Here is a 27,831-nt window from a genome sequence, read left to right as displayed (position 1 = left end):
ACAGTGCTAAGCTGGAGGGAGAGAGAGGGGGAAAATGTGCAATTATAGAATATCACGTGAAGAGAGTGGAGCCCGATTTAAAAGCTCAGAATTTACATCGCCTCCAGCTTCTCGGAAGGCGAGTCTTAAAGTTTCACCAGGCTGGGCTGAAACTCCTCACACTCATTCGGCAGACAACACCGGGGCTGCGTCTTGTGGAGTGTTGTCCGCGTCTTGTCAAGTATGGATGGCTTTCTCATCTTCAGTCATCAGCAGTTGCGGTTTTCCAGATCGTCATTTTACAATGAACTAATTCTTCACTTGAGACACCTAACTAGATAATTGATTGACTTCGTTAATTACAAAATCGGCTAGCGTCGGCCAGGTTCTCTCTCTTTTTTTTTTAATCATTTGGCTTCAGTGTTAGTTTTTCTTTTTCTCCGTGTAACTCGTCATCGTGGCAAGTTTCAGGAATCCACAGCACGCTGCGGCTGCTGTCCATATGGTCGTGACAGGCAGACGCGAGAATGTGAACGCTCTATGCGGCTGCAAAGGTTCAAGGCAGTAACCTATAGAGCTGGCTTTAACCACTATTAAAAGACAGTTGTTTAAAAATTTGGCTGATGGGTCGTGTTCTAGTAATTTATTTCAGAATCGCAGATTAGGAACTTCGAGTTTGAGGCTGAGTTGCTCGTTTCAGGATTTATTACCTGTTTGTGGGTGCCTCGCTGTAAGTGCGCTATGATCGAGTTTTCCGTACGGCGTTCGCAAGTGATTTAACGCGCAAGGGCTTTGCAGTATGTCTAATTCTAGGATGTATATGCTTTATGTTAACTCGTGGTAGTGGTAACATTGTACAGAACACACTTGTGGATTAAAGGACTACATAGCGGTCACACAATATCATTGTGGAGAAAAAAAATGATATCAATGGCGGTTATTATTGCTACTTGTATTGATAGCTGCGGAGGAAATTTAGCTTTAAACTCGTACCCTGGCTCTGTACATTAGTTACGCGCTCGCGTCTAAACCGAGTAGCCTGCTTGATATGTGCTTGTCCGGGAGCAACACTTGTTCGTCCGATACTACTTGTTTCCACTGTGCTCTCCGCAGCTGATGACCACGGTGCAAGCCCCTTCAGCTCCCGAGAAGCCCTGCCTGCCCGGAGTTTCTCTCCCCGCAGCACCTTCGTCCTTCCACATCACCGCCAACTTCGTGCCGTTGTGAGGGGACGAAGCGGGGCCGGCGTCGGCGTCGGGTCGCCGAGAAGATGAACGTGCAAGTCCTGGCCGATCACAAGCTGTCCTCCGTGGCCCCCTTCAAGCCGTACAACAACGTGGAGAAGAAGGAAGTGGAGCTGATCCTGGTGAAGGAACAGAACGGCGTCCAGTACACCAGCTCCTCCATCGTCCCCCCCCCGCGGATCTCGTACCCGACCGGCTCCTCCGAGGAGGTCGACCGAGAAACCTGGGGCAAGAAAATCGACTTTCTGCTCTCGGTCATTGGCTTTGCGGTGGACCTGGCAAATGTGTGGAGATTCCCTTACCTGTGTTACAAAAACGGGGGAGGTAGGTGGATAGTTGCGCTGTCTTGCTCTGAAACACTTCACAATTTTCTCTGAAACTTGCAGGCCTAATAAATTACATTTTAAAGGGGGTTTCCCGCAAGTTTTCTAGGTCAGTTTAAAATCTTTATCAGTTTAAGATTACGGAGAAGAGCTAAACCGGTCCAATCAACTCTTAATTGGATCAATTCAGCGCTGCTCTCCCTGCGTTTGAAACGATGAGCAGCACAAAACATTCGGAGACTTGGAAAACCTAGACTGTATGCCCAAAGCCCAGACTTTGGATTCCTTGTTTCAAAGCACTTAAATTAAGTACTTCTAAAAATATTCTTCGAGTGGAATTAGCACAGAAGTTAGTGTTCTATAAACAGCCATGGTTTTGTTTTAGTGCTGTAATATCAAACGCATTAGGAACTGGGTATTACTTTATTATGTAAATGTTTAAATTGTCTTTCAGTGTAATGTAACTTACACTGAAACGCTGCTGGCGCTAATGCAAAACATGCTGTTACAAAAATAATGTAAACAAAGGGGAACAGATTTGATCAATGCAGATTAGTTTAAACTGTGCTTGAAACGCTCATTTCGCGTCAAATTAAACTGTTTGCCTTTCTGCTTTAAAACGTATAGCTCTTCATCTGAACTGTTTAACTGCGCTGTAATAATGACAGAGAGGTCTCCTGAAACAAGCCTTCTATTGCTATCAGTTGTAGTTAATTGTGAAAGACTCTTTAAAACGCACCCTGTGGGGGAATCCTGAGATTCGCTGACAGATGAGAGAATTGAAGAGTGTGCAGAAGAGACCCTGTCCCCTCCAGAGGAGCTCTCGTGAATGTCCCAGTGGGTTGGGGAGCAGTAGTCTTACAGCCTGTGGACAGCCCAGGCTTATTTAACCTGCTGTGTGTCCAGTCCTGGTCCTACAAGTGTTCAAGGTCTGTTTCAAGCAGCAGCAAGCAAAGAGTTGACTGAAGCTGTCAGGCTGGTCCAGTTAAACCAGTAACCAGCTGCTTTAGCTGGTGAAGACTGGGGCTGGAATGAAAGCTTGCAGGAAAAGGAATGGACAGCCCTGATGTACTGTATATGCATACCTCTCATTGTTTAAAAAAAAAAGATCTTAAGACTCAAAAGCTTGCCTTTCCATCTTGCCTAATGCCAAACACATGGGGAAAAGAGAAAATACCCTTTCTGGCATCTTGTTGTATTTGGGTTTAAATCTCTATAAATCCATGAAATGTGTCATTGCCAGTATTAAAAAGAGCTGGTGTTTCTGTTCCTTTTAACGCTGACATCTGTTTTTATATGTGTACAGTTGATGTGTTTTTCCTTTGTTCTTTTGCTTGTTTGTGTGTGTGCATGTGACATCCATGTGATTCTACACTCTGGGTGCTGAAAGTGTCTGAATGACAGACTCCGCTCTTTGTCCTATTAATTGTGATGCAGGATCCAGGCCAAATGCACACTGTACTCGGTTAGATTTGATCAGCACTTATAGAAGGCTCTTTAATACGTAGCGGCTGCAGTCTTTGGACCACAGAACTGTGGGTTCAAATCTGTGGTGTGATGGTGCTCCAGTCAATAGTCCAGCTACTGTCTATAAAGGGGCCTCCAGGCTGTCTTTGCAAGTGAGGTTGATCTCTACTGGTACATCAAGTTAAAAGATTTATTGAATAGCCGTGTGACATGGATGCTCAAGCTGACTTATCTACATTTCTTTGCTGACTCTTGTCAGATGGGCTCTTTGGTTCCAAAAGTTGAAATGCATTCTATTGAGCAAAGTGACATGGCGGCCCTGTGCTTTTTTGTTTGAGAACAAGCAATGCAAATTGTTCCACTGTGTTTCTTTCAGGGGCCTTTCTGATTCCTTATGTTCTGTTTCTGGTCATCGCTGGGATGCCCCTGTTCTACATGGAGTTAGCCCTGGGTCAGTACAACAGAGAGGGGGCTGCTACAGTCTGGAAGATTTGCCCGATTTTTAAAGGTAAGCTCCCGAGCACTGCTCATACAGGGCGGATTGAGAGAGCTCCAGTAAAGGGATGAGCTGGATGGTAATCTTCAGGCCCACTGCAAGCTGTGAGCATAGCCATCGTAATACTTTTCGAGTTTAACAATAGTATACTAACATTCTTTGGCTCCATTGAGATGCCAACAAATAATATTAAGTGAAAACAAACCACTGTATATGTCTAATACTGCGCATTTTCTACACCAGCTATTCAATCTGGGCCGGCCATCCTTTCCAAGTGGAGAAATACAAAACCACCAAATTTGATGGTCCACCGAATGTGACCAATATACACCTTGCAGAAAAAAAAGTGTCTTATCAAGTTCTATTTTGTGTGTCTTTTGTCCCTATAATTGACTGTGTCAATTTCAAACCAAAATAGCAATGAAACAAAGTCCAGACACACACAAGCTGCAGGCAGATTTGGAAATGGAGGGGGGGGGTGTATGTTAAAACGGCGCTCGGCTCCGGGTTCCGTGTTCGAAGCAGGGAGTAACCTTCCATCTGCTAGTTCTGTTTTTAATCTCATTTTCACAAAGGCAGCCTGGTGTTGTGACAGCGATGTGCCACTGTCCTGATCATGATTTAACTCATGGCCGGGCTTCGATTTGGATTCTCTGGTTCCAGCATAACCTGACTGCCAGCAGCTTAGGCTTGAGAGAGAGTGTGGAGACTGATGCATACCCCATAGTCCCCATTCCCACAAGGCTCCACTGTACACCAAGCCAACAAAAGAAGAACTGGCCCCAGGTGATTGGACTGGGCTGAAAATAAAAAGCCAACCAATATTTTATTTTCCTCTCCCTAAATTTCCCACCCCCCATTCACTTGGACTCGAACACAGCCCTCTCCCAGGGTTCACCTCACACAGAGACAAATCCACAGGGACCTGCAGCCCAAGTCCTGATTAATGTTAACTTCCTGTCACTAAGTGACATAACAGCCTGATTGAAAGACCACTTGTTTCTTCTGCTGGTAGGAAGTGGGGGGGGGAAATGTCTACTTGATCCATCTCTCAGCAAAAGCAATGCATTTGCCACCCACGTTAACCCTGAATAAACAAGATCAACAAAAGGACTGATGCATTTGGTAATAATTTGTGGTGAAATTAGTAAATGGCTGAAGGGCTTTCAGTCCACAGTTTACAGTAATTCCAGCTGTGCATGGAATAGAAGCCTCTCTGTTGTAGAGGTTCATGGAATATGATCTGGGTTTTATGTCTGTGGGCATGCTAATCAGAGAAGTATCAAAATCTCAAAATTCCTTGAATCTGCATGAGGGCATGTCTTCAGTCCTAAAGCCACCCTGGTCATTGAAGAGGAGTGATGTACAATATTTAGATGAGGTGTTACTGCTGAGAGATGTAAAGTGTTTGGCTTTGGCTGCTTTTGATGCATTACTAACTTTTAATTTACACGTGCATATCTTGTGATGGATTTAGGAAACATCAAGTTTTGTCACCCACCAATTTCCACGTTTGTAAGTGTAAATCGTTGAAGGACTAGTTTGCAAATGAAACGCTGTCTCTTTGTGTTGGGAGCTCCCAATTGGTGGGCGGGCCAAAGTTTTGGTTTAATCCAGGTCCTGGTATCTTGTTGGCATTGTAGCCTCCTCTGCAGTGCCAGGTGATGGCCATGATTGTGTCACATCCCTGATTAGAATACTGCAGCTCTGCTCCTCCAGTAAAGATCGGGATCTATTGTGCCATTGACTTTCACTCTGTGCTGTCCTTCAGATGTTTTTAATGCACAACTTATCCCTTAGTCTCTTTATTAAAAAGCACTGAATCCCTGTGCTTAAGTGAAAGTATTCTGTGGCTTGGGCCACAGTTAGCAGGCATCGACAGTGTGGTCACAGCCGGTTATTTGTTCCTTGTTTTTCAGGTGTGGGCTACACTGTGATTATTATAGCCTTGTATGTGGGATTCTACTACAACGTCATCATAGCCTGGTCTCTGTACTATCTGCTCTCCTCCTTCACTCACGAGCTTCCTTGGTTGAAGTGTGGGAATGCCTGGAACAGCGTGAACTGTACCGATCCGAAGGTTTTCAATGTCTCGTTTCTAACCAATGGCACCAAATATTCCAAAGATAAGAACACACCAGCTGCAGAATACTATGAGTAAGTGCCCTATTTCTGCTATGTTGTCTATTCACCCTTCAGCTGTTCAGACGGAGGAATGTGCAGCAGCCAAGCCATGAAAAACCAACAGCACATGCAAGAGAATGGACGTGTCATTGCAGAGGAGCTCCTGGTAATGAGGTCTCAACTCGAAGCGTTTTACAAATGTTTTATTGGCTCTTCCAATATCTGATCAATTCTGGCCTTACACCTTGGCAAAAACAGATTAAAAGGTTTTAAAGAATTAGAGGTGCAGTACAGAACTGTGTTGGACTGCATGTTCCTTCGTTTTACCAGTAGTAGTCCGATATAAATAGGTAAAATCACAGCTAAGCAACAAAATTCATATAAGCCTGTTAAAACATGACAAAAATTCCACATTACCATGCACATTCATTCCGTTAAATGTTTAGAAACTCTGGTATTAAAGTTTGTAAGTGTTCTTTTTTTCAGACTAGAGAGTAAATGCATCTTCCAAGCACTGGGCTTGCTGACCCTTCAGAAGTCAGAGATTCAGGAATAGTTGTCTGTGTAGACTTGGACCTGTGCATAGTCTTGGTTTTTGGGTGGAACACCTGTATAATTTAGCTTTTTTGATTAATTGGACCCTATGACTTCACATCTATATTCGGGAAAGGCTAGACACTGTGATGATGCAATGAGCTCGTAAATTGCCACAACGCTGTTTCAACCACAAAGGTCTCTGTGTACATGCACTGAGGACAAGACGCACAGTCTGTGCTGGGGTTTCTCATTTCCCTTGTGTGCGCGCTGAAGAGGCTGCCAGAACAGCAGTCCCCTTTTCCGAAAGGGAATTCTTTTGGACCCTTCCTTGCAGAGATCGGGTTCCTGATTGGATTTAAAGGGAGGTAATGCCCAACAGAAACACTGGCTTCTTTTTATAGTCGGGGTCTGAGACATTCTTGAAGCTGTAAAAAAATCTGGTGTATTCTGGTCTATTTGCTTTGAAAGTAAGGAAAGGAATGTACTTGTAGCAGGTGTAAAATAGCAACTTTTGACTAGACCAGTTTGGGAGGTGTGAGATTTACGCAGTGCATGACCCATATCTTTGAAAGGTCAACCCTAAAGCCACTTTGACAAGTACAGAGCTCATGACCACCCAGCAGTTTTGAGTTCCAGCCATTTGCACTCCTGTGTGTGACCCGTGTATTTATACTCAGAAGAGCATGTGATTCCTGGGACTTCAAGTACAGTTATTATTTAGGAAAGCAGTATGGTATGGTTATGGGTTTGTCCATTTGCCTAGAGCTTCAATGTCCAAATTGCTGCTAACCTTAAAGAAGACGTTGTCTGACTTCCTGCGTAATGTATACTCCCTTTTTTATATTGACAATGGATACAAAATGCTGTCGAAAGGGAGAAAGAGGGATATCTAAGTGGGTCATCATTAAAACTTTCATGCTATGTCCTCAGATTCTTAAAATAATCTCTGCTAACTGTTTATGATTTTGTAAGCATATCAAAAAAGCTTAGTTGCTGCGTTTGAAGTTCATAAATTCAGAATTTCCTATCCGGTTGCACTTCAAAGAAATCTAATTCTTGCACTGCCTGTCTGAAGATTGGTCATGCACCCCAGAGGAAGTTTGTAAAATGACTTGGACAATGCCTACTCTTATCGTGCAGCTGATGTGCAAATCATTTGGCACAAACAAATGTGTAAAACTTACAGTACGTCAGAAGCAGTTATATGAGAGACTAAAAAAAAGCCTTTTCCTTTTCTGTGCCTTTCTGTGATGTTTTTTTTTTTTTTTTGGGGGGGGGGGTGATTTTAATTTGTTGCTGCTGTTGCAATTTTGAGAATTTCCTCTGAGTTTCAGCTCATTTGGTTTACAATGCTATATCAGATGCCATTGTAGTGAGCCTTGTTCCCAGTTGGCCTCAGTTAAAGACCATACAAACCAGAGCCAGCAGAATTACTCCACAGAACTGGCAATGGAACCTCTGGAAACTAGGTATGGTGAACAATGGAGCTTTTTGTAGTGTTGCAGAGGCATGCATTGCTGACACAAAGAAGAGTTTTCATTGACGTAGTCAGAAACTGAGATAATATTCCGGAACTGTGTGGGAGTGCATGCTCCTCAGTTTTACCGGTAGCAGTCTGTCCCAGGAAAGCATGATGTGCTCTCCTGTGCTCATCTCCAGGAGGTCCTTGTAAATTTTTCTCAATGGATCTGTCCAGTGTAAATCTCTTCATTCATAATGAGCACCACAACTCCGATGCACAAAGCACGGCTTGAACGGACCTCTTAATTAGAGCATTGTTAATCCTATTTGAAATATGCCAGGTTTAGAAACAGGCCACGTACGGCTAGGCAGTGGCACAATTTGTACCAATAAATTCCGCCCCCCCTCAGGGCAGGAGGCCATGTGTGACAGGATCAGGGCAGCTGTACTGCATGCTTGTGTGAGAGCACATACGCTTCCAGATTAATGGCACTTTGTCCTACCAGAGGTCCTGGATAAGAACGTGAATGGGGACACACCCAACCTCAAACCGGGGCATCGTTCTCTAACATGACACCCGTCCTGTTTTCTCCAGTAGGGATTTCTGAGAGATTAGAAGCCGTTACTGTTGGAGGGCTTAAATATTTGAGCCAGACATGTTTTTGTAGGGATCTGGGCTTTTCCTGGGTTAGATGGGGATTTATGACTGTGTAAACTCTGGGCTATTTTGATGGAACAGCAGCATGTGCTGGGAGAGGGCCAGCCCGCCTAAGTAAACGGACACTTCGTATCACTAGACGAGACTCAGGAGAAACACAAGGTTTTTCCTGCAGTGCAAAGGGCTTTTCAGCTCACCTGCCAGATGTGTAAATGTTTAATTTTGAATAAAAAGTGCCCAAGGATGTTTTACACCTAAACTTTGCTTAAGCATATGGGTTGTTTCTCATATTTGCAGACATTAAATCATATAAATTTCATCCTCCATTGTTAAACAGCCATAATCTACCCAATACAGGTTTGAAATAACTGTTGAATATAGAGCAAATAAAAGCTATGCATTTAGGGCCAAAAATAATTTTTAAAACAATATTTGCAATTTTACCATCTGTGAATCGGTTCTCTAGAAAATATTTTATTGCACTCGTTCTGAAGCTACGGCTAATTTACACATTACATTCGGTAACTAGTGCTGAATCTGCCTGGAGAGGAATGTGAATCTGGAGAGTATTTTTCCCTAGATTACCCAGTTTTAATTTATGCAAAAAATAAATAAATCAAAAATGTCCTAGCTGAGCAGTAGATTCCATCATGTACTGTATGCTGGTCCGCACACAATGGGACTTTAAGCTGCAATTTCCTTGGCTATCTTCACACTGTGAAAGGATGTGGGAAGCCTTCATTTCCTTTGATAGACCTGTTTAGAAAGAGCTCATTATCCTTTTTACTGAACTTCAGTTCTTTTAAAACAATGGAGTGGCCCTGTAATCATATTGTAGTAAACAAAACAATTGCATATTAATGAAGCCTGGAAGTGCTATTAGAGGGCTTTTTTAAGGCCCATTGTTGTGCTGGGCTGGCCGCAGAAGCAACAGACAGGTGCCACTCCTACTGCAGTTTCAATCTATTGACCAGAGTAATGGTAAGAAATAACAGGGTTTGATCAGATCAACCATTGCTGTACCCTAACTGCTTTACTTCAGCAAGCTATGATTTGCATGCTTGACCTCTCAGAGGATCTTAATAAGAACAAATTGCAAGCCTTGGTGCATAGATTCCTCTGGAACATTCTAGTTGCGGAATAAGAAAGCAGTAAGTGCAAAGACTAAATTAATGTTGTCAAAGCTGGTGTTAACAGACTGTAGTAATGTATGGTTCGGCTTCAATTTTTAAGGAGTCGGAGGACTTCCAATTCACTGGATACGTAGAATGAGTGTAAATGAATTACCAACAGAATTGTTCTGCCAAGGGTGAAAGTCATCGATAGTTTTACAATGAAGTTCTGGATTAGATAGATACTTTATTGATCCCGTGAGGGAAATTGCAGTTAATGACTAATGGCATCATTTCTTTTAACAAATATTTAGTAGATTCTTTACTTATTCCATTCATCTTCTTTCATTTGCAAAACCACTGGTACTGTGAGAATGGGGGAACAACGTTTGATTAATTTTAATCTTCTTAAGTTGCAAATAAAGTGCAGAGGGGGCTGCTTTGGGATTCGGCAAAAGTGGACCTCCATCAGAGAGGACTTCAGGAATGCCAACATTTAAAAAACGCTCTGATCTGCTGATGTAACCGATCTGCGTTGATTGCTGCCTACAGTTCAATGCCATTATAACATCAAAGAATATAAGCATGAAAGGCCAGGGCAGTCATTAAGACACCTGTAGAACACTGCTTCTGCGGTACTTTCTAGGGTCTTGTGCACAGAAAAGTGTTCAAACCTTTCAATTGTATGCTGTTTCTGTTCTGGTGGTCGCAGCAGTCATAAGGCTATTTCAGCAACAAGTGTTCCTTGATGTTTACAGAATCAAAATTTATGCAATTTACAGTATCAATGTGTTTTGCAGGACCTAGACACAAAGGAATATGTTTCTGTGTTGCTGGGATGTGTGTAAATTGCACAATGAAAGTGAATATTTCTGAAAATCTAAAAGTCCATTTGTAACGGAAATACCCTCTTTTGGCCATTAAAATCCATTTTCAAATTATGAAGGAATGAGCAAAACCATTCTGCATTTAATTTTCTCTTTTACAGTTCGGTAGTTCTTTTGACTCGTCTGTTTAATGTGCTTGTAGGAGTCTCTGCTAGGAAGTCTAGAAACTGTCCTGTAGCAACTGTGAAATACTGTGGGTCACGTCTCGCACTTGGACGATCGAGAAGACCATGACAGTATGGTAGAGAATTCAGAAATGTTAGGAAACAAATGGATACATTTAATAAAAACACAAGAAGTGATGGATTTATTATTCTTAGTCCAATTAACTTGCATATTGGAGACAGCTGTGTCTGGCACTGACAGACCTACTGAGTGGGACTCTTGACGCACTCCACAGGAAATGTGGGAAAGGACCAAAGAAGAAAACAGTCAGCTGGTGTTTTAAATGAGATTTACGTCAATTAATCTCTATTGTGAGAATGTACAAAGCATTTGTTTGCCAGTAGTATAGGTTTGCAAGGCTGCTAGTGAAAATAATTATTCTGATGTGCCAAAAACTACTGTAGCCTTTGGTTTACAAAAGTAGTAATCACTCATTTTAAACAGAAACTGCAGTCCCAATTTCTCAGACCAGTTCTTAAGTCTCTGTAACAAAAAATGAATTGACAATATTGCTATTTTTTTAAATTCCCAATTAAGCACCAAAACGTGAATTTTGTGAAAGCACTGTACAGTCTCCATGTTCATTGTGGGATTAAAATACTCATCAATGCCAATTGTTTCTAACCCCGAAATATACAAATAGTGTTGTAAATCTTTAAAGTGGAACAGCATTTCAGGGTGTTGACTGTTGTGTGTACAATTAATGTTTTTTAACATTACTTTGATTCAGTTTGAAGGAAACACTCTGGTGATCATTTGGAGCCTTGTGTTCTTAATAATAACTGAGATTTTTCTGGCTTTTAACCAACATCGTGTGAATTGAAGCAGAAAACGTCTCCATACACAAAGACCAGTTCAGTGGAGACTCTTTCCACTGTTTAGATTAATCAAAAGGTAAACGTTTTGTTGGGAAGGTTTGTATTTCTAGGAACTCAGAAGTTTGGGAAGTCTAGACCCATATTCCCCTTCTAAGAAAAACCTTGGAATTTTACCTTTTAACTCTTCAGTTAGTTTATATATCTTCATAAAGCACTTTGAACTTTTTCTGACCTAAAATACTGGCAATATTAAAAGGCCTTGTTTGCGATGAATTTGAAAGATTAAGTAGTGAGGAAGTTTTTTATCAGATATCCGCGAAAGAATCCAGATGTACAAGAGGAAAAGGAATGCACCTAGAACTTGCTGCACTGTCCAGAAAAACTACACCAGACCGGAGAAAAAGGAAGTCACTAGCTGCAAGGTCAATACAGACCAGAAAGTCCATGTCGCAATAGTGAGCCATTTGGGAGTTGTAAGCCTTAAATTTCAATTATGTGATATACATGTTCTCTCTAGCAGCTGACCTTTAAAATCATGAAGTGTAGTTATTAGAATTTGAATTTCTGTGAGGGATTTGTGTTAATGAATCTATATTATCGTTGACTTTTTTCTGGTGTAGAAATTCCTTAGACTCTGTTTATCCCGGGCATATTCACAGTGAGCTGGAATTAGATCCATTGTCATAAAAAAGTAAAGGACTTTATGCATCCCCAATTTTAGGATCCTGGCATGGTCTCGTCTTACACGCCCATCCAGAAACTCTTCCCAGTAGCATTGTATTACCGGAAAAACCACCTTTTAACTGCATTTTTAGTGATTCTTTATTCCAGTAACTACATTGATTTATCTGTTGTGTTATTGTTTTTGAGCATTTACCATTCTTCTTATTTTAAGTATTTATGCCAGCGACTATATATTAGATCAATTGCTCCACACTGTTCCTCTTGGAGAAGGCTGAAAAAGTGATGGTCTTTATCTGAGTCTTGTTCCTCGAAGACATCTCCTAGTTTTTCCAGTGTTTGACACCGTGCACTTTGAGCAGGTGGTAAAGAAAACTGGCGATTTTAAGAGCAACATTCTTTCCAACTCGTTAAAATGTCCCAATTTTACTTCTTCATAATATTATGATTATACTGGAACACAGTCAAGCACAAAGACCTATGCCGAAGTTGCAGTGAAAGGAAATATATTTAGATTCTAACATTCTCTGTGTGGTAAACTGTGTTATAAGTGCCAGAAACAAGCTAAAATGTGAATTATGACATCTTTTAGTGGAGGAAAGTTGATAAACAGTTTAAATATAGGTACCACCGCAGGACAAAAATGAACCAGGATCTTCAGTTTCCCTTTGTGAATACAAGCACAAAGGAAGTGTCTCGGTAAAGGCACTTGTCTTTCTTTACAAATGTCTTGGTAGACTAAGGGCAGAGAATGTGACTTAAGTGTACACCACATATCATGGGATTGTGCGGCAGAAAGGTTTGAAAAGAAATGCTAAAGGACCAATAGCAGCTGCCAGTAGGAAGCATGTGGGAAGCAACTGCGCTAACACTAGAGTTTACCACTTGATTTTGATTATTTCATACTGCACTGTGAACCGGCAGGCCTTCTGACGTGTTAAAGAAGTGTCGCTGTGCATCTTTCTTATGGCAGCAAAATATATGCCAAGAAAAGTTTAATTGAGCCATCTTGCATTCATGGCCACAGATAATCAAAAGCACTCAATGGAAAATACTGTCTAGGGCAAAACATGTACAAAAACAGTACAAAAACATGTACTGTTGCATAGTACATGTTTTTGTTATTTTTTCTGTAGTTATTATCATTAGAACATGTAACGTGTTATTGCCGTTAAGCACAATACAGTCAAGCCCGCCGATTGAGCCCATCTGTGGTCTTGAGGTTTTCAGCTTGCGTTCTGTAGGGTGGCTGTTCGCGTACGAACGGTGTCCCCTCTGTGTCTGTCCTCAGGCGTGGCGTGCTACACGTGCACGAGAGCCATGGGATCCATGACCTGGGCCTGCCGCGCTGGCAGCTCACTCTGTGCCTGGTGGTGGTTGTCATCATCCTCTATTTCAGCCTCTGGAAGGGCGTGAAGACCTCCGGCAAGGTAAGGAATTGATATGAGTCTGCATCTATGCAGACGGCGCCCCGTGCTCTTTAACAGCAGCTGTATCTGTTTTGTTTCTGCTTGAAGGGAGACGGCTGGCGTCCTACTCCATCCCAGCTAATTTCTACCTCCTTTCATGGAGGTTGAAACTGGCGTCCTACCCCCTCCCACATCACCATTACCCTCAGGTTACTTTCCAAGACCTAACTTTTATGGTCTTTGTTGCAGGCTAATAGTTCACCTGTGTCAATAGGAGGCACAGGGTAGGAACAGGATAGGGTTCTAACCCAATTTCACACCGACCCATTAAAGCACAGTCCTGCAAAAGAGTACGTCAGGCTTGAGGAGAGCTTTCCTTGCTGGTGTGCAGCACTGAGTAAGTGGCTTTGGGACACAGTATTCCAAGCCCATCAGAACAGAACATTCCAAGCGATTTCCGAGATCACGGTTAGGCAAGGGAAAGGTATCCCATTGAGGAGAGGACAGTTGATGTAGGGAGGAAATGTGTTTTCCAGTGGTGCTTTGGTGTGCTTTCTCCCCGTTACTAATGAACTGTGTGTCTGTTTGCAGGTGGTCTATATCACAGCCACTATGCCTTATGTGGTACTGCTTGTGCTCCTCATCAGGGGTATCACGCTCCCTGGAGCTATGGATGGCATCAAGGCCTACCTCCACATTGATTTCAAACAGCTCAATAATGCTACGGTACGTGCTGTCATTGAACGGAGTTCTCACAGGAATCTGCTAATGTTTCAGCTTGAATGGTTCCGGTTTTCTGTGTTTTTTTTAGCGCTGAAATAGGATTATCCAGGTGTTTTCATAATCGGTTTGCATGTTGTTGGTTTATGAAACGGCTGTACTCAAACGTTACTGCTGATGTTGAGAGTTAAACGTTGTGAAATGGAATATTCAATGTGAATTCAAGTTTGTTGACAGGCTTACTAACTGAGGACTGCCTCTTTAGGTGTGGATTGATGCAGCCACTCAGATCTTCTACTCCCTTGGAGCAGGATTTGGGGTTTTAATTGCGTTCGCCAGCTATAATAAATTTAACAATAACTGCTACAGGTAAGATTGCATTCAGATATTTACCCAAGTAAACCGCTGATTCACATCTTCATACTTATTCGAATTCATAAATCTGCACACAGGAGTAAATATTCAGTCTTTTTGGGAATTCCAATAATCGCCTACCAATAAAATGCTTTTGTGTGGTTGCGTAGGGGATTACAGTATTCCCTGGGATGAGCAACCTGGGTGACTGCTGAAGCAGTCAGGACAGGGACAGGAAGTTGCCTTCGTAGCACAAGGTGGGATTGTCCTTTCCTCTCGAAATATAGCTTCTAACTCCTTTAAGAAAAAAGAGTGCGGTAAAAAGGTTCCCTGTTTGTGAGTGTGTTTCTTTACACTAAGCCAGGGCTATGCTGGTGTTGCTGGGAAAAAAAAAAGATTTTTAACAAGAAAAAATTACATCCCCACTTGTAATATGAAAGGATTGTCTTTTAAACCCTGAGTCCTACAGTACTGCATCGTATTAAGTCATTGATGGTTTTAGGGAATCAAGCCATTGCAGGGATAGAATGCAGGTGTTAGTGATAATGATGGTTAATGTCATTTGGAAGAAGAGCCTTTCATGCACACAGATGTACATCTTATTTGTTTAGCCTTGTGCGAGTTTTAGTTCTTTATCAATTAAGCCACTTTGCCACGGGCAGCACTATATCCAAAAAAGTGATGCAGGCCGCGATGTGAATCTGTAGTGTAGCTCCTGCCATAACCTAATGTGATTAACAGGGGCAGTACTCCTGGCACATGTCAAGAGGGCATTTTGTGTTTGTGCTCTTCTGTCCCCTTTCCAGGAACCCTCTTACAATGAAATCTTTATGGTGTTTGTGTCACTTATTGGTCCTTAACAGCACTAACAGGTTGCATGATATTGTATGCCATGGCTCTGGTAAATCTGTAAGGCCTACCATACGCTGTCATTAAGGAAAACTGGCCAAAAGCTGGCTGACTGTGCTGCTCCTGAAGAGCCTCCTGTGGATATTTTTAATGAAACTTCGGACCTGTTGATTAAAGGCCAGCCTCGGGGCACGGAGGCCTCTTGCTTTATCAGACCATTATTTACTTGTTTGTTTGTCTTCTTTATCTTCCCCCCCAATGCAATTACCTAATTACGAATTTTGGTGCCGATAGGGAGTCCTTCACGACGCTAATGTGAAGTGATGTCTTGACGTTCCTCGGAAAAACAGCCTTAATTTATCCTTCAGCCCATCTCCTCCTGGGCACTCTGCCATCTTGTTTTCATCCTAAAACAGTTGCAGAAGGCGTAAAGAAACGCAACTTGAGGTTTGATTTTTAAGTCCCGCGAAGCAAATTTGTGCATTTTGCCCAGTTTATCCGAACGCATTTCGAAAGCTCATCCTGCTAGTCTAGCTCGAAATCGGAGCGCTTCACCTCGTTGCACCCCTGCGCTGATGAGAGGCGCCAAGACATATTCCCGCTTCTGCGAGGGGGGCAGATGAGGTCAGTCAGTTTTATTGTCTCTCTGGATTTTCCCTTTTTCTTTCCTTCCGGCCGAGTGACATTAAGCGGATGCTGAAGATGCCGAGCAGTAATCGGATGTGAACAGACCACTGTGGCGTTCCTGACGGAGAGAGATCCCTTCCTTAAACTCCTCTGAAGCCTGGGGGGCGGGGGGGGGCCTCCTGTTGACAACTTTCAAATGACCAAGGGAAAAAAATGCATCCGTCAACGTGGCTGAAGAGATTTCAGACATTACCATGTCATTTGTACCCGTGAAACAATATATGTAAAAATCCGTTTTACCTTTATTATGATCAGTGTGAAACAAGACTTATCAGAAGAAGACAATTTCATAGGAACCGAAGGATTAAGGAAAGAAAGGAAGATTACTGGGACCTGAACATCTTTTACATTTCTAAATGTATTGCGTTTTGCTCGTTAGAATTATTAGGTGTCCCGTGACAGGTCTAGATTAGCCATAATTGCCCTGGGGGAGCAGCTGGAGTAAAGACACTCTTCTCTACAAATTAAAGCACCTGCATTTTAGCCCTCAGCTAAGCTGCTGCTGTTTCTGGTTTTCCAGACCTCTGCCGCCCCCTAAGGTGGGAGGGTGCAGTGTGATGGGGTGGGAGAGGGGGTGCGATATGTGGGAGGGGGGAGAGGAGACAGACACAGTTTTCCCTCAATCTGCTCTGTCATTGTACAGGGATGCCCTCCTCACCAGCACAGTCAACTGTGTGACCAGCTTCTTCTCAGGCTTCGCCATCTTCTCTGTCCTGGGTTACATGGCCAAAAAACACAACGTGAACATCGAGGAGGTCGCCACTGAAGGTACTTTCCCCTTAGTGTTCTTGCCCATCCTCCTGGAAGCTGATAAGTTGTTGCGTGTGAGCCACAGCCCAGATTGCCTGCGGAAAGCTCACACTGGTTTCTTTCTCTTTGCACTTGAATGTAGGAGCAGGTCTGGTCTTCATCATCTACCCAGAAGCCATTTCAACTCTCCCAGGGTCGACGTTCTGGGCAATAGTCTTCTTCATAATGCTGCTGACTCTGGGCATCGACAGCTCTGTGAGCAAAGTCTCATTTTTTAAGCTATAGGTTTGATTTTTACAGCACAACCACCTCTTTTGTCATTTTAATTTCAATTCAATGTGATGCCCTGTTTTTAGCGAAACCAAGTTTAAAAAAAAAGGATGTTTTCGTTTAAGTTGCTGGTGTGACTGAACTCTACAATTCAGTACAATACTTCAGTCTGATGTAATCTGGCTATTTTATAGCTGCACTAGATGTTTGGATTTTTGTATCGATTTAAGCATTTTGAATTTAGAAAACAAAACCTTCTGGAATAAACTTTTAGAGTGACAGTAAAATGTAGAAGACAAGAATCTTTGGCACAATATCCTACAGGGGTATTACTCACAGTACACCTTCGTCGCAGCATTGAGAATTCTGCCCTATAAATTGCGTGAAATGAGCTGTGTGTTTCCCCTCATAAGCCTAGATCAGGGGATCCCAGTTGTGTTCCTGGAGGCACCCCCAACTGCTGCTTTTCATTCCAGCTCGCCGTAATTACCACAGCGTGAAATAACTTATTTTTACACATAAAGAAATGGCAATTAATAATATTTACAAATAGGGTTTTATTAAGATTATTTATAGATAATATTTATATTTTTTTCTGAATCAAAATTTTGGGCTTTAATTTCACGGGTATATACTGTAGTGCTATACAATATTGACACGCATCCTCTGCCTTTAAGAGCTAAAAAACAAGCAATTCAGTTGAATCTTGATATGGAGAAATGTAAGGGTTCAGTTGTGTAACTGAGAGCCTGAGTTGGCCAGGACCAGAATTGGGGTCCCCATCGCTGTGGCACCTTCCACCTCCCTCTGCCCATTCTCACCCCTGCCCCCTCCTTTCCTCTTCAGATGGGAGGCATGGAAGCAGTCATCACAGGGCTCACTGATGACTTCAAAATCTTCAAGAGGAACAGGAAGCTGTTTACTTTTGTGACCGCGTTTGGGACCTTCTTAGTAGCCCTGCTCTGCATTACAAAAGTAGGTTTCCAGAGCTGCTCCCCCTCTGAGGCTTCTCTGTGCTGTTCACTTGGCCTGTCCTGAGAACTGATAGCTCTGACAGGCCGGCTTTGTCTCGGTTAAGAGATTGTTTGGAGTTTTCAAGCGATGACTACTTGTCACTTGAGGGGTTTCATCTTTACAGTGAGACTCCTAAAACGGACTTGGCATCATGAAAGAAGCAGAGGGTTCAATAAAATACTCTGTTTATATAAACTTCTCCATTGCAGTATCTGCTTCAGGGGTACATAACTGCTCAATTACTCATGCAAGGCTGTGTTGGAGAAAGTTTCTTTTAGAAAGTACTGCATTTCAGTTGTTATAGGCTACTTGTCTAAGGGATTACTTTTTAAAATTAATATGTAGTTGAAGAAAATTGCTTTAAAGGAGTAATGGATTAGTGTTGAAGTTCAGGTTGGGAGCTGCATCAGCGTGCGTAGGCTGCAAAGGAACAAGTAAAGGTTTATTCCATGCTGAAATGAAAAGGGACAATGTTTCAGATGTGGAGCCGCCTTCAAGTGTCAAAATAAGTATTCATATTAATAAGGAACAAGTAATAGGTTTATTCAATGCTGGGAAAAAAAGAAGAAAGAAAACACAACGTTTAGGCCGTGGGGCCTTCTTCAGGTGTGAGCAATGTTGTTTTCTTTCTTAGGTTTATTCCATGCTGAAAAAAAGATTACTTGTTCCTTTGCAGCCTATACATGATGACGCAGCTCCCCACCTGAACTACTTCATATTAATAAGTATGCATTCATGTAACTGATCCCCACTATAGCATATTACTCATTTAAAAAAAGTAATTTTTAAACTTATTACAAATAACTTTGCTCAACACATTATAAACTGCCAGCCAGGGTTTATACATTAGGCATATAGAGTATATGATGGTGTGAACATTAAGACTACCGTCAAGCATAACTTTTCATACTGTATGGTTGACTGTCCAATGACTACGTGCATCTCCTGGTATCTTAAACTAGAAAGAAAAAACAGCTTGACACATGAAACTTATCACCCTGGTTGTGTTAGGTATAGACATTTACAGTAAAAAGAGGTCTGGCAAATCAGACATCGGATTTCTGCTTATTTAATTGTTGTTGCACCCGGCTTTTGCATCTGAAACCTGTGTGTGTAATTCTGCCTAATGTATTGAAGGGAGTTCTAAAAGTTTTTAGTTTTTAGCTTTGTTTTATTGACATGTATGACGCTATATACAATTATTCATTTTTATGGTGCTTGAACAGTTGCCAATGTTTGATTGCAGGGTGGGATTTATGTTCTAACACTTCTGGACACCTATGCTGCAGGAACTTCAATTTTATTTGGAGTTTTGATAGAGGCCATAGGGGTATCGTGGTTTTATGGTAAGTGCTATATTTCAATATTTAGTGTCCTACAGCAGGGGGGAAAAAGACAAGCTTATCCCTTTCTGTAACTTTTTAACTGCTTCTGAAGTGCTCCCTTTTGTGCTTTCTGGGGTAAATGACTATGGATTAAAGTCCAATTTTCCATCTGGGTAATAACTAATGAATTCGTAAGAGCTTGTTAGTCACTGCCCTGTCAGGTGTGAGCCTCATCACATAGTTTGCTCTTACTGTGCTGTGCCTCTGTTCGTTTGTGCTATAGCCAGCTTTTTTCTTTAATTGATGAGCAATTTATCTAAGGACATGAGATGAGTAGCTCAGTGCTTGAGAGAAGAGCCCTGCCACTGGCTCTGTTTGTGGTGCCAGGGGGCATGATGTATGCTTGTCTGCCCCTATAGTGGCCCCAGAGAGCCTGGGTGGCCCCTGGCATCAACAACCCCAGCCCCTGAGGTACACTTGACATTTCTGCAGAAGCACTAAAACACTGAGTTCTTGCCCTTTAGCCCTGAGTGAGATGTGCACGGTGTAGGACAAATCTCTTTGTTCCGCGATGCTTTCCAGGCTGCAGATTAATCTTGCCTGTGATAGTTTGTAAGGCATATTCCCAGAGATGTAGGGAGAGAGACTATGTCAGATCTTAGCAGAAATCGAAGTTGATGTTTCTTGAATGAGAGGTGGATCAACAAGTCCCAAAATATGTTCCTTTTATTTTTTTTTACATTAATAAGCAAGCAGTGTTATGCTGGAAGTAAAATACTCAAGAGTGATGTTCTTGTAGAAGCTGTAACTTGTAACGTGCCTGACGCTTTATGTGGCCAGGCAGCCTCTGACTGCACGCTCAGACAGCTGTTTGTTTGCCCCTCAGGCGTGGACAGATTCAGTGAGGACATCGAGCGCATGATGGGCTTCAAGCCAGGACTCTACTGGAGGCTGTGCTGGAAATTCGTCAGCCCAGCCTTCCTGCTGGTACGCTGTGGGATGCTGCTCTCATGCTGTCTGCTCTTTCCTTCCATCTCGGGAATCACTCCCTCGTTTAGTGCAAGCCCTTCCTGACGCTCCCACTGTGGAGGCTCTCTCGCCAAAAAAGTTTGCAATTCTGCCACTAATCAAAGGAGCTGAAAAACTTGGTGTCTTTTGTTTCATCCATGCATCCATTTTCTAACCCCTTTATCCAGTTCAGGGTCTTGAGGGAGCTGGAGCCTACAGTATCTCGGCAAGCAATAGGCAGGGTACACCCTGGATGGGACACCAGTCTATTGCAGGGCAGGCACACAAACATAGATGCAGACACACACCTAGGGCCAATTTTCAGTTAACCTACGAGTATGTTTTTGGACTTTGTGAGGAAACTAGAGCACTTGGGAGAAAATATAGTACAAACTCCAAGCAGATAGCACTCCAGGAATTGAGCCCAGGGCCCCAGCCATGTGAGGCAGTAGTGCTAACCACTGTGCCACTGTGCTGGCCTCTCTTGTTGCAAAAGAACGGATTTGCTGCTGCTTTTAAATTTTACTTCAATAACATACAGATAGAAGCATAAATGAACAAATACTATAGCTGAAATCTATAAAAGTATTTTTTCTCATGTAGATGAGATTAAATTGTCTCCAAAAAAGCATGTAGAGTAATATATTATATTGCAATATAATATAGCTTTATTTTGCAGTGTGAAATATGTGCAATATAGGCACTAGGAACAAGCATGTTGAAACTCTTTAAACCCAATAGTTCTCATAACTCAGCATTTATAGCTGTGTGTTTAGTCTTAAATGTTTTTCAGTGACTTAAATGTCTTCTGGCTATGAGTTACAGTTGCGTATTGTCCTTTACCTAATTGTGGGGATAATTAAAAACACATTCTCTGTCAAGAGCTGTTACTGCATTCCCATGTTATCTTCAAAACTCCTTTTTTTTGGATTCTATTGTTTCTTTGTCACTGAGTTAGTCAAGCAGAAAGTCTGCTTCCCATTAGAAAGAATCTGAAAACAATGGGAAAGCGAGGAGAGTGTGCTTTAATCAGAAGCCATCTTTCAACAGGAGTTTGTTAGCCTAACCTTTTCAAGGGGATCTAAGCGCTTTGCATCAGCTTGATGAAATATAGGAAATTTGGCAGTTCGTCGTCTGCACAGCTGGTGCACGTCAGGTCTAAATAATAAGGCAAGCTAACATGTGTCTTATGGGATTTAAATCCATTGGCATTTTCATGGTTACACCTTGCCAGGGCACAGAGGTGGCCTCTGCAGCCTTTGACATTCAGTTGGAAGAGAACTCGTTACAGAATTGCTGCTCAAACCGAAGGCAATGCGGGTTCATTTATAGACCCTCCAGGATCGGTTTATTAGATAGCGACCAGAATGGTTCTAGTAGTGCTCAGACTTGCCATAAACTTTAATCTGGTTTTGGTAGAACTCGGAAAGGACAGGCCTGTACCCCAGGCCTGTGAGGAGCAGCACTGTGTGGAGAAAAGATACGTTGTATTGAGTGTGAAAGATTTTAAAATCGATAAAGGTTTGCTCACAAAAAGGAAGAAAACGCTTTGAAAATCAATGTGCAGTAATGCTGAAATGTGCTTCAACCGCAGGCCTCGCGGGTTCATTTATAGACCCTCCAGGATCATTTCTCAGCAGTGCTTGCAGCAACAGGTGCAATACAGTCAAAAAGGCTGTATTACCTTTCACCTCAGACATTTTCATACCTGTTTGTACCAAACTTGTGCTCAGAAATGTATACTTAACGCCACATTTTGTATCCGTTTTACACCATTAAATTGTTTCTAGAGCCCAGAAACTTGATTAGATATATAGTTCTGAGTCTCTGTTCAGGTGTGGTTAATTCATGATGTGTTATTGTCATACAGGAACTCCAACAGGGCTCTCGTGCTCACCCTAGGGGTCTGATGCAGCTTTCACTCTGCCTTGTCTTTTCAGTTTGTGGTGATTGCCAGTATCGTGAACTCCACTGAGCTTAAATACGATGACTACATCTTCCCCTCATGGGCGAACCTGATTGGGTGGGGGATTGCATTGTCTTCCATGCTCTTTGTGCCCATCTATGCCATCTACAAGTTCCTGAGTGTGCGGGGGACATGCCGAGAGGTCAGTGCTGGGCCTGCTGTTTCACTCAGATATCCTCCAGTGATTGAATAGTTCGCACAATATTGGCAAATATTGTAAGGCAGAATATGCCAACTGGGTTTACAGAACTGGGGTGGCCAACTGCGCAAGATTGATTGTCTAAGACTTGACAGTGTCAATGCAATACAAGCCATTTGAAACCACGTTTTTCATCTAAACCAAATGGCTTTTGTTGGGTTTTTTTTAGATAACAAGAATGGTTCTAGTAGTGCTCAGACTTGCCATAAACTTTAATCCAGGTTTTGGTAGAACTCAGAAAGGACAGGCCTGTGAGGAGCAGCACTGTGTGGAGAAAAGATACATTGTATTGAGTGTGAAAGATTTTAAATCAATTTTGCTCACAAAAAGAAGAAAACGCTTTGAAAATCAATGTGCAGGACATCATCTCCAGGTTGTTGTCAGTTAGTCACAATATTAAAATTAACACTCAGGGGGGATATCGGCAACCATAAAATAAGGCATATTGCCTGTTCAGTGTATAGCTGTGACAACTCACTTTCTTCCACTTGGCCATATCTCAAAATAGACTTTTCTTTGTGATGTCTCTTTCTTGAAGCGCAGTCTTTACTGGCATGGTCTTTTACTATGGCAATGTGTGTAATTTCAGAGGATAGCTTACTGCATCACCCCTGAGCATGAGCACCACCTTGTGGCTGAGGGGAATATCAGGCAGTTCAAGGTGAGTCCAGACACACCGTTACCTGTTGGTGTTGACAAGCATATTCTGGGAAAATCCTTCCGACATTTTGAAGTCCAGCTATGAGAAATTAGCACAGCTTCAGAATAATCTTCTTTCACCTGATGTGCATTGATTCATGTGGTGGCTATATTGCTTTGCCATAGAACTGTATCTTCTATGGTAAAGTTCATCATACTTTGTTTTTGCCATAATGTGTCACCCTAAGCCACTCTGGACTTGTAACTGGAAGGTTTCATTTTTAAATCCTGGGTGAGAGCACTTTTGTTATACACTTGAGCAATGTACTGCGCTAATGCTGCTTTACCAGTAATACTGTATTACCAAGTAATACCAGAGTTACTTGAGATATAAACATCAGAATAATGCTAAAAACCTTAAAACCTTTTAAAAGGCATTGCACAGCTCAATAAAACTCTAAGCACTTATTTACAAAAATGAGTGCCATTTCCATACTTGAGGGACAGCCTGCGTGCTCAATGAGTTTCAGAATTAGCCTTTTTATGTAATTATTTCAGACAGTATCTTAAGCTTTTGGAAACATTTTATAGCTTTTATCAAACCAGTTAGAGTACCTACTAAATTGGAGGACTGTGGCTGTGGTTCTGTTTATTTCTTTTAATTGCCTCTCGGAGAGAACCGATGGGATTAGTATAATTAGTGCGTGTCTTCTGAGAGTAAAGCGATCATTTGCTGATGTGATCTACAGTAAGCAAAGTGTGATTAAAGTCCAGAATTGGCACTAATGTAAAGGATTTTTGTGTACGGAAAAGATGCAGCATGTGTCATTAGTTTACAGTAACTATGTAACAAAGTGATTCGGTATCACCTCTTCCTTTTGCCAAGTTATTCTATTGATTTTCGGGAGATGTTGCTTGGCACCATGGCAACAAGATAAAACGTATAATGAATTAATATGGCAATTACTGAAAACGCCAAGGACATAGCAAGGATGTAATGTGTTTTTCTTCCTCTTTGCCTTTTCTTTTCCCTTTCCGCTGTTAAATTGGTGTTTCCTCAGCTGAAGCACTGGCTGGCTATATGAGGCGTGCACACCTGGAGTTTGCAGGTGTTCGGAGAAGGCTGTCCACCTCCAGCCCAGTGCACCTGTGGTTCCTCTGAAAAGGGACCTCCTAGGAGAGACCCTTCAGCACTGAACCAACATTATCCTCTTTTGTCTTCAGCGAGACATGGTATCGGGACTGTTCTTTTATGGCCACAATGGCTTTCTTACTCTACCTTTTAAGTACATTTATTTTTAACTTATTTTCATTTTTTTACTTTCAAGTGGCAAAAAATCCTTTTTGACCTCAAGTGGCAGGAGACAGAGACTCTCTGAGGATCTCTGAGGATCCAGTCTTTTTTTTTTCTTTTAACTTATTTATTTTTCAGCATTTATAATGGTATATTTGTTCTTTGCACATCTACTTGGAGGGGGGGGGGGGAATTCTAAGGAAGAAATACAAAACCAAACCAGTCTTAGGGAGTGATACTGATGCATATCAAACCAGTGAGAAGACCCTACAGGCTTGTAAGGTCTGATTTGTTTTTCCACTTTCTTAATATGCTGATGTCCGCTTTGAAACCAAATGATAAATTCTGATCAGAAGCTACCCAGAATATAATTCTAAATCTCTATCTCGCTGTCCGTGAGACATCATTTCAGGAGCTCATAACTGACAAGACCTCAGCAGTCAGAACTGTTGTATGGCGGTCCTAGGTGGCGTTTTGTCAGGGTGATGTCAGTGGCTTCCCTTCTGGGCAGTCAGGCTCTCCAATTTCTCCCACAATGGAAACAGCAATTGGCATCACTGGGATTTCTGGAATGACTAGGGGTATCTTTCAGTTTTAAAAAGAATTCTACTTTTTCAGGTGCTACTTTGCATGGTCCGTTTTCACCTCATGCCCAGGTCACATTTATCAAATTCACCCACATGAAGGATGAGGACAGTTGCAGCATTATCTCAGTGGGTTCAGTATAGGACACTGCTGTCTTTAGCTGTGCCATTCTCTTCAGGTCAGGGGAACTGTTGGGAAATTGAGCAGGCAGACCCAGATTCTGGGTCTTTTTAATCCAACACCTCCTAATCACCGTCTTTACCAATCAGTTAAGAAAACCGTTCTCTGAAGCGTGCAGCTCCCAGGTCATTTGGGTGCGGGCAGCTTTGGAAGACTGCTGCTGACCACTGCTCTGGCTCCCCTGCCTCGCAGTGAGGCAATGGACCCAGCTGAGCCCCAGGGATGAGAGCATCTCGGCTTTCCCTTACTCGGCCGTTGCTCCACAGACCTAGAGCAGCAGATGCATTTCTTTAGGAGAACCTGCCAGGTAAAAAATTTAAAATCTGATTTAGTCATTTTTAATGAATCAAGCAGGACATTTTTTTTTACTGAAGCAAATCAGAAGTCACATCCCGTGCAAGATTGGAACCCACTGCCTTGCACCCCTACACTGACAGCCCTCACCACTGCGGCTGGAAACCTCATGAATGGAGAGGAAATTGGGTTGCCGGTGCTGATCTTTAGTTTGCCTTTGTTTGCCCAGCAGTTTTAGTAATACTTCCGAGGGAGCGTATTGCAATTTAGAAAGCCAGAATCAAAATGTGCAGTGCAAGAATAATTACACATTTACACAGCTCCTGTTAGTGACAGTCTGCCTTTTGTTAGTGACTTCCCAGATTAGAGGGTAATGCAATTGACCTGGTTGAAATTCAGTTTCAAGTGGAATTCAGAGGCCTTCATCCTTGAGATCCAGACAACCACCATCCTGGGTGGAGGTTCCCCTTAAGTGCTCGATTTGTAGAAGCCAGGACTGTGTGCGAGTTTTGATCAATGTATAAATTGGTTCACTCAAGTCAGGAATTGTCAGTCGTTGTCCTTGAGAGCTACAAGACGTTGGCATTTTCATTTCAAATGATATCTTAACTACAATATTTAACTGAGCCAAACATGTGCTACCCTCGTCAGAGAAATGGTCACACGTGACCCATGTTAGTGGGGTGTAGAAACTGGTGGTTTATGGTTCAGCTACAGTATAAAAATAAGTGGTGAGTGGTTCTAGTCCTAGGCATTATTCCATCTTTGCTTTAAAGAACCCCAGGAATCCTGCAGGATCAGGGTTACTCCCTCCTGCTAGGAGTCCTGCTTGGCTGCATGTCTGTGGGACAGCTCCACACACCGATTGTAAAGTGTTGTCTCTCCTCTTTACTGGCCATGTCCAAGGAAAGCGCATAATTTATACAGGAGTGCCCTTCTCAGCAGGTGGCAGTGAGCACCGTCCGGCAAGTCTATAGGGGTCCTTACATGTGTTGATCCGGAACAGACGCGTTGCACGGAACAAAATTCATCTTGCTGTTAATTTGAAAAATCTGTTGAGAATAAAACCTAGAAGTAAAAACCCTGCTCATGATTAATTCTTTATGACAATAGCAGTAGCCGCTAGGACAGGATTTGATGTTATTAAAAGGGCATTTTAATGGGACGTTCTCTCCTCACTGTAGTGGTATGAAGAGGATAACTTCCCTTCTTGGGCTTTGGTATTTGTGTTTAAGACTGTCTTTGTACCTGTGCTACTCCAAAAACGGATTTTTAAACCCTTAAGGGACTTGTGTACAATCGTCTTTAAAAGCTTGTTTAGGTTAGTCATCATTACAAAACATCAGAGACGGGTCCTTAGAGGAAGATGAGAGGAAAGGAGAAACCTTAAAAATGTTGTTAGCTTCTACAGTGCAGATTGATGTAGTTGACCTTTTATATTCTCTATCTATAGTGATTAGCCTTTAAAATATGTATAACAAAATGGATTTATCTGACAAAATGGGATTTAGTTTCCTCATCATTTATTCCTACTTTGTTCTAGCTTTTATGATTCCCATTTCCTCACTCCGCAATGCTGCGGTACATCTTGTAATGCAACTTTCTTCCAGAGAGTGTTAATGAGTATGTGGAGAGTGTGTGTCAATGTCTCTGATGCACACAACTTGTTGCTTTTCAATACTTCAGGAGGTCTTTTGAGTTGTGAATAGTGTGAAAACATCAAGGGCAGGTCTAGAAGCCGAATTTAGCAGAAAACGAGAACTTTTCTTTTTAAGGTTTTAAGCAAACTAGAATTCTGAAACCAAAAAGTAAGATTAGCCAAATTTCCATTTCCCCGCTTAACCAACATGCTATGTTTTTTTAATGTTTTTAATATTTTTTTACATAATTTATTGAGTTTTTAAAAAAGCAAAAAAATGTACTCTTCTGTTAAAAAAATATCTGAACCTAGTAGGAAGCAAGCCACACTTATATATTAAAATATTGTATGTGTGTTATATAAATATATACAGTATATATTCTTTTGGTATATCTAATCTTGTATTTATCAAATTGTTTATAATGAGACGTGAATGTAAAGTCTATTTTCAATGTATTCGTCTGCTGGTATATCATGGTGTTTTCTGTAAATAAGAAGATATAAGAACTGTGTACTTCAGTGTAAACTGTGCCAACTGAATACTGAGGAGACTTGGACTTGCCCTGGTTAACTGAGCTCTGTTTACAGAATGTTGTGTAAATTTTAAAGTCCTGTTGAAAGTGAGTGAAACGTATCTATAAAAAACTAAAATATGCACACAGTTACAATAAAGGGTTTCTTCTGCACATACTAGAAA

General features: G+C 42.0%; 1 protein-coding gene across 4 annotated transcripts; it reads left to right on the top strand.

Moving 5' to 3' along the window:
* Window positions 1-27,831, top strand: slc6a2 (solute carrier family 6 member 2). 4 transcript variants are annotated; one of them, XM_088613633.1, is made up of 15 exons: window positions 1-199; window positions 1,093-1,547; window positions 3,390-3,521; window positions 5,429-5,666; window positions 13,244-13,382; window positions 13,953-14,087; window positions 14,347-14,450; window positions 16,615-16,739; window positions 16,864-16,976; window positions 17,838-17,966; window positions 19,252-19,351; window positions 20,217-20,317; window positions 22,279-22,446; window positions 23,093-23,164; window positions 24,204-27,831. In XM_088613633.1, exons 2-15 carry the CDS (start codon window positions 1,250-1,252, stop codon window positions 24,225-24,227), a joined length of 1,878 nt encoding a protein of 625 aa, XP_088469759.1. In that variant the 5' UTR covers window positions 1-199; window positions 1,093-1,249; the 3' UTR covers window positions 24,228-27,831. The 4 variants fall into 4 exon arrangements, with proteins under 4 accessions (XP_088469759.1, XP_088469757.1, XP_088469760.1 ...); XM_088613631.1 differs by having other exon boundaries at window positions 1-220; XM_088613634.1 differs by lacking the exon at window positions 1-199 and adding an exon at window positions 227-364.

The sequence above is a fragment of the Lepisosteus platostomus genome, chromosome 20 (genome assembly GCF_059453375.1).
Source record: "Lepisosteus platostomus isolate fLepPlt1 chromosome 20, fLepPlt1.hap1, whole genome shotgun sequence".
NCBI lineage: Eukaryota > Metazoa > Chordata > Actinopteri > Semionotiformes > Lepisosteidae > Lepisosteus > Lepisosteus platostomus.
The sequence above is the reverse complement of the archived record's forward strand: the minus strand, read 5'-3'. Positions and strand labels throughout refer to the sequence as shown.